Source organism: Dufourea novaeangliae, unplaced genomic scaffold, assembly GCF_001272555.1.
Source record: "Dufourea novaeangliae isolate 0120121106 unplaced genomic scaffold, ASM127255v1 scaffold110, whole genome shotgun sequence".
Classification (NCBI taxonomy): domain Eukaryota; kingdom Metazoa; phylum Arthropoda; class Insecta; order Hymenoptera; family Halictidae; genus Dufourea; species Dufourea novaeangliae.
The window spans coordinates 311363-318159 of NW_015373985.1; the positions used below are offsets into that span (position 1 = coordinate 311363).

The 6797-nt window shown below is 37.7% G+C and overlaps 1 protein-coding gene across 1 annotated transcript; it reads right to left on the bottom strand.

Moving 5' to 3' along the window:
- Window positions 1–396: 396 nt before the first annotated feature.
- On the bottom strand, window positions 397–2900 carry LOC107187324 (actin-related protein 5). The gene is made up of 7 exons (XM_015575396.1): window positions 2742–2900; window positions 2354–2668; window positions 2004–2284; window positions 1716–1934; window positions 1339–1640; window positions 1094–1274; window positions 397–1020 (listed from the first exon to the last, which is right to left on the bottom strand). Exons 1-7 carry the CDS (start codon window positions 2842–2844, stop codon window positions 397–399), a joined length of 2025 nt encoding a protein of 674 aa, XP_015430882.1. The 5' UTR covers window positions 2845–2900.
- Between the last annotated feature and the right edge of the window lie 3897 nt (window positions 2901–6797).

Consider the following 6797-nt stretch of genomic DNA (forward strand, 5'->3'; position numbering starts at 1 on the left):
GATAGTAACTGGTCTCTGGGTGTTCATGTAAATGTTGAAAATTGAATAGTTAAAGAAATAATACTATGTTGGTAACATAACAAACTGATTTTTCGAAAACTCACAAATTTTAAAATAAGTAATCTATTTTCGCATTTTTAATAAAGTTACAACTGTAGAAATTTATGCATGTAGTTTTTATCTTCAAAACACATAGTCAGCTAGTAAAAAAGAATTTAAAATGTGTGAACATACTTTGAAATTGAGTATTCTTTGGAATATACATTCATGTATCCTACATGTTGCATACGTTATGTATGTATAAGTATCCACAGTGTATTAATAACAGACATAATTCTCCTATTTATGTTAAAATTTATTTTATAATTAGAATTCTATGCAAACATTCTCTTTCGCTTATTCCATTTCAACATCGACTACTACATCTTCCACAATGACTTGTTCTGAACTCACGGGAACTTGTATTATAGGCAAAGGATCTGGAGATCGAGTATAAGTATTACTAGTTGAATGTTCCTTAAAATATTCGCCACCTTTCTCTTCATATTCCTTTTTGGTGACTAAGAACTCAGGGAGATTCCCATTCAGGCCAAAGTCCCTTGCGCCGTACCACGCATCTAAGTTACTATTTTTCGCGATGATTATTTGAAAGTTAGAACCGAATGGTCTTATTTCACGAAGTTCGCGGTTCAATCTTTCTAATAAACCTGGAAACCTAGTAGGTCCACCGGTGAGAAATATGTTTCCCACGAGTCGTAATTGTTGTTCAGGTAAGTACAGTTTTAAAACGAATTCAATTGTTTCAACAATGCCGGCCTCCACGGAACCTATCATAGACGGTTGAAATAATATTTCTGGAGCCCTTAAACGTTCTACTCCTACATGTAACTGGTGAGTTTCTCCAGGAACCAAGGGAACATTGGAACCAGCACCATCAAATTCTGGATCATGATGCCGCAATACATCTTCCAGTTCCAGAAGCTTTTCTTGTTCCAATTCGGAATCTGAATCTCCACCTTCCTATGTAATAATATTGAATTTGAATATTTTACTCAATTTTAAAACTATCAATTTTTAAATGGTATTTACGAACCCTGTTTATAACTTTATATACGTCCCAATCCTCGTCCCTCATACCAAAATCATCATCGCGTTTTTCTTTTCTTGCTAACTGACTTATTATACGCATTCTTTCCTGTGCAGCAGCGGTTCTGCGTTTTGCCATGTCTTGCCTACGTTGTCTTTTAGCCATTCGTTTTTCCAATATTTCCTGTCTGAAGGGTTAAACAAACGTTTCGTTTAATGTTCTTATAAAAATCATCACAAGTGATTCATTACCGTTTTTTTCGCACACCAGCTATCCATTCATCAAAATCTTGTTGATCTTTAGGCTGTAGACTAGATTTTATTTTGGGTTTTTGCTCTTCCATTACAATATTTTCTTCCTGAGAATTAGCTGCTACTATTTTTTGCCTTGTTCTTTCCACTTTTGCTTGTAGATTGTTAATCATTTTGATTAAGTCTGCTTCATTTGCAAGGGAATAAGTCTTTAAAGCCTGATCAAATTCATCAGTTTCACCCTCCTCTAATAAATCTTGAACAGCTAGTAATTGATTTAACTGTTCCTCATCCTCTGCTAACTGTATACATCAATTAATACAATGTTATACTTTTATCAAAACAAAACGTTTGTTCATATAATAGGAATCACTAACCCTTTCTTCTCTTTTGCGTGCATTGATTTCCATTAATCTCCTAGCCAATTCACGTTTTCTTTCCTTTTGCTGCTCAACTGTTAAACCAGGAGCATTTGCAGGAGCCACGTAAGGTAACTGTACCCTTAAAACATTTGTATCATAATAATCTGGATCAGCCCACTTAGAAATTTCATCTTGATAATTTAAAGCTATCGTAGAATGTTCGTGTATTAATTCCTATAAATCAAGAAATTACATGTTTGTAGCTGTAGTGAATAACAGATAAGAAATGTGTGATTTATCTACCTCTGCTCGGCTTGGTGTTATAGCATTTACATGTACTGGATACTTAAGTTGGAGTAACCTGTGCATGTAAGATGTAATATGATATCCACCAACATTGATTCTTCTAGAGTTTATAGGATCTGCTTTACCATCCAATACTGGTATTATATGTGTGGTATGATAATCAATACTAATAATTAAACCATCCGGTGGACAATTATTATGCTGATAAGAAAATAAACAATCAACTCCATATGCTATTGCTGGTACATTATAACATTCGAACAAAAGTTCTGCCATTACTGAAATGCACACAATTAATCAAATACTCTTAGCTTACACTTAAGTACAACAGATATTTGTTGTCTTACAATTTCTAGAATAATTAGGATTTAGGAATGTTTCTGTTAAAATAACTGGATGATTAACAGCGCCTTCTGTGTCTATTCCCATGTGAGCAAAAGTATAATCGAATATTTGTTCCTGTGCTTCAAAATGTGTAACAACATTCCTATCAAACTGTGTCTTCAATTGAAAACGAACAGCTTCAATGTTTGCTATATCATTTCCAACCTGTGGCTCTCCATCCTTTTTGCCACGTTCTTTTCTTGGCTTTGCAATCAGATTTTTAAATATCAACTGAGGTTCTTTCTCAGTAGCCCAGCCTACCCTACAGTTGTATGATCCTAATAGAAATTATTTCTTAATTTTCATTATATAAGATAAGTGTTGCATAAATTGTCAGTAAACCTTGTTTACCATTGTCAATAACAAGTGGTATTACTTCAGACTTTACTCTGTCCGGATAAGGATGAATTATATCAGCTATGGCTTTAATATCTTTTAATTCAAGAATTTCCATTTTACTTAATGATTTGGTTACTGCTTTTAGGTTCTTATATATTACATGGAACTGTTTTCTTACTGTACATACACATTTATGACTGCAGGACTATAATATAAACAACCTCACGCAAGTAATGGAGTAACGAAAATGGCATGAGGTGCCATCTACTACGTGAAAACATATATCATATTTATTACATAAACTACATACAGTTACTGATTCTTGGGGATAGATGACGCAATAATGATTTTTAGATGCCAATTTTATTCGAAACCTTCGAAACCAAGTACAGTAGACATTTGTTTCCTGACTAGTGAGTCGGAGCTGTAAAGGACCAAATTCTAGGAACCGTGCAGGAAACGGACACTACATAGTTACCCGAGCGCTTTCCCCACCACTCGGCCGTTCAGTCGTGCAACGCAGTACATATAGGGTGGGCTGGATATGCGCACTTTACGGTTACATTAATTATCTTCGTTATTTTTAGAGATTTCAGGAAATTTTATTCATAGAAGTTGTTCAGTATGAAGAGGGCTATTACTTAGCAGTAATAAGTTTTTCGTAGATGGAGTATCTTCTAAGTTTTTAAAGTTAATTATGTTATTTTTATTAATGATATTGAAATATTATGGAATAAAATACTGTTATTACATAAATCGATTCTTCCAAACATTCTGTGTAATAAAGTATTAAGGTATTATGTGAAAAAGGTAATAATTCGTGACATATTTTAGTGGCAAATGTCTAGCTTGGTTAGTATCTTTTACCCATTACGTGTGATCTGCAAGACAAGAAGCAATCAAATTGTCACCAATATTCATTCCACCAGTATTCATTGCTCCAATAAAAACATTATTACAACAGTATTATATATACTGCGCTTTCCGTGATGAGATATGCGAGTTAAACGCGACACCGTATGAATTCCGGCCTGAGCGTGCTGGGCGACAGAGTAGGGTACGCGCGCGTGTGTGAGAAATATGTGTGAGTAAGGGGCGTGGCTTACTCCCTCCCTGTCTTTGAAGGGGGGTGGTAATTTTTTGAGAGGGGTAACCAGAGGAGGGGGGGCTCCTGAATTATTCGGGACATAGGCAGGTAACTGAGTAGGGGGTTGAAATAGGCGATACAGCTCTCTCCCGATGATGGAACGTACGCAAGCATGATGATTCCACCCCTGGTACAGACTCGGTCTGTGGGTGAAGCAAAGAGCGAGCCGGTACTCACTTTTGGAGATGAAGGATCGGTTGCCCCGACGACCATACTCCTTTAGTTAAATTTTTATTAGGTAGGGATGGGACGATTCTAGTGACTCTCCGCCCCCCGCTCGAGTACTTCCCTTGCCGCCATGTGGCCCGGGCCTAAAAAAGTTGGTCGGGAAGGAAAACTGGGGGAAGCAGGCTCCCCGGGTAATGCCCACCGCAGTCCTATGGCAGGGCTGTGTGAAATCTACTGACTCTTATGTGGTCACTGATGGGCCTTGGGGGGAGGATCGATACTCCCTCCTCCCGGGAGAAAAGGTCCAAACTAAACTAAACTAAGGGGCGTGGCTTCCGTGCAGATAACGGTGGCGCGGGAAACGAATCTCTACTGTATACTGTAATACGTTTTCTGATGGTGGAAAGTAGAACCACCGACTAGGTATAGAATAGACCTATCATCCAATGCTTTTTTCTGTCCCACGTTCATAGGGCTACGTAGCCCTGTTACCATTTTAGTGTCAATACCCGACGTTACCGATAAAGCATGAATTCTGAGTATTATTAGCACAAATGAAGTGTTATATATTCCATTCATATTACGTGTATCTATATGATTTCACGAGAATAAAAATATCCGATGCTTCAGTTTAAGGTTAAGGGATAAATATGACAGTCATGAAACATGAAACGGAAAAGTATATATTTTTTCACTTAACTACAAGACAATTTATTCTAAATGCATCGTTAATGGACATTTTACTAATGTTACTTTTTACATGTTCTTGTTTTATTCGTTTTTATATCTTGCTTTACATTTGTATATTTGTAACAGATAAATTCAGAATAATTTATAAGTTTCATAAATAATTTATTAAATCTACCTTTTGGCCGGCGGCTTACAATTTCCCTTGCGGGAATGCCTTACCGTAATGAGCCATCTCGTAACCGCGGGATTCCGGGAATCGGGTGACGTTACGGCGTGCGAGCGAGAGCGATAGAGCGAGCCGCGGTATCGGTGCTCTCCGTCGGTGTTGACGCGTGCCGAAGAATTTCGGTGGTCTATGGGGGGAGGTGTGCGAGCGAGAGAGTACGGTAGAGCGTGCCGCGGTATCGGTGCTCTCGGTCGGTCCAACGCGCTAGTGTATTGTATAATGAAAAATATTTTTCCAAACAGTTATTCCATCGAAAGAAGACATCGATCAACGTCTACATCCTCAAAGCGTCTATCACTGCGTTAAGTTACTGTAAGTTAAACTTAAATCATAATTCGATATTCATTGTTATATTCATATTCATCATCACATCGTAATGATAATTATTATTATTAATTTTAGTCTATCTATTAATAGACTTAAATTGTGACCATCCATTGTGCATACCAAGTTATTATTAATTCATTTTGCTCGTTGATTCTCTACACAGACTTGGGGTACGGGCAGTGGGTCTGTACCTATGGTACGGGCAGTGGGTCTGTACACTAAGACTGTTTGCCGATCCCTCTGGTTTCTATTGAGAAGCCAGATATCGGACGTGTTTAGTCTTTGCCTGGTAAGTAGGATTTGGAGAAAGAATCGTGTGTGCAAGGGTACGGAGTAGTCGGGAGGCTGCTCCGTAAACAGAGAATCTCGCTTGCACTACCATGCTTGTGTACTCCTTTGGTTCGGGTCTGATACGCAGGTCTACCGGCGCTCTAGCCACAGCTGCGACCTTGGGGGGGAAATCGCACTTCCCCTCTCCCGGGAGACCTGAGCACTAACTAACTAACTGGTACGCAGGTGACCAGCCCAAAGCTCCATGGCAGTAAAAGATGGATCCGGGTTAGCGAGGTGTCGCCCGTCTTTCCTATTTTCTTAAACCAGGTTCTGGCGACAACACTTGCATCGCGATACTTGTTCATACCGTAGTTTAACGCGTAGTTCATCGTAGACTTAATAACTGCTTGGTATATAGAATATTAGGTGCGTAAACGAAATGATCGATGGAACTTTTTCCATTCCGTCTATCTCTTTCGTTTGAGTATTAGCGACTACGTTGCGTTTAGTTTAAGTTATTTTGTATTAATAGCATTAATTCGTATTAATTAGAATATTAAGATAATATTAGTTCTAAGCTGAAGAACGAAGACAACCGACGAGGGAACTTAGTTTTTTATAGGTTTAGGCTCAAGAAAGAAGTCATCCGCCGAGGGATTTTAGTACCGATAGTATTACATAGTTAAGATTTAAGTTATTTATAAGGTTTATTGTGAAAGGTGGGTAGATGTAGAACTTGTGATTCCATCTACCTGCCTTGGGCCTCCACTCGCAGCAACCTCCTCGTGGTGAGGCCTGGGCAATCGGTATTATCATCGGTAAAGTACTGTAAACTGAAGACAATACCGAGCTAATGGCTGCGAACTTCGAATCTATCTCATAAAACCACGTTCTATATTACATCGAACTAGGATTATTTTAGAAATCGATATGAGATTCAAAGTGTAAAAATGTCTAGTACTTTGAATGTTTTAGAAAATTATTCGAGATAAAGATGTATGGAACTACTGAAAATTACTTTAGATTCCTTTTCCTTATTCTGTAAATTCTTTGATTGGAATATGAATGCTGCTGGAAGTATGAACATTTTCACAGGACAATGATATAAATGGAACTTTAAAACTTTTTTAAGTGTTACAGTGATATTTCGTTACATGTTCCATAATGTCAATAGATTTCCCCGCAACATCCATAATTATTACAAATGTCAATATAACGAAATATCTTTTATGCGATG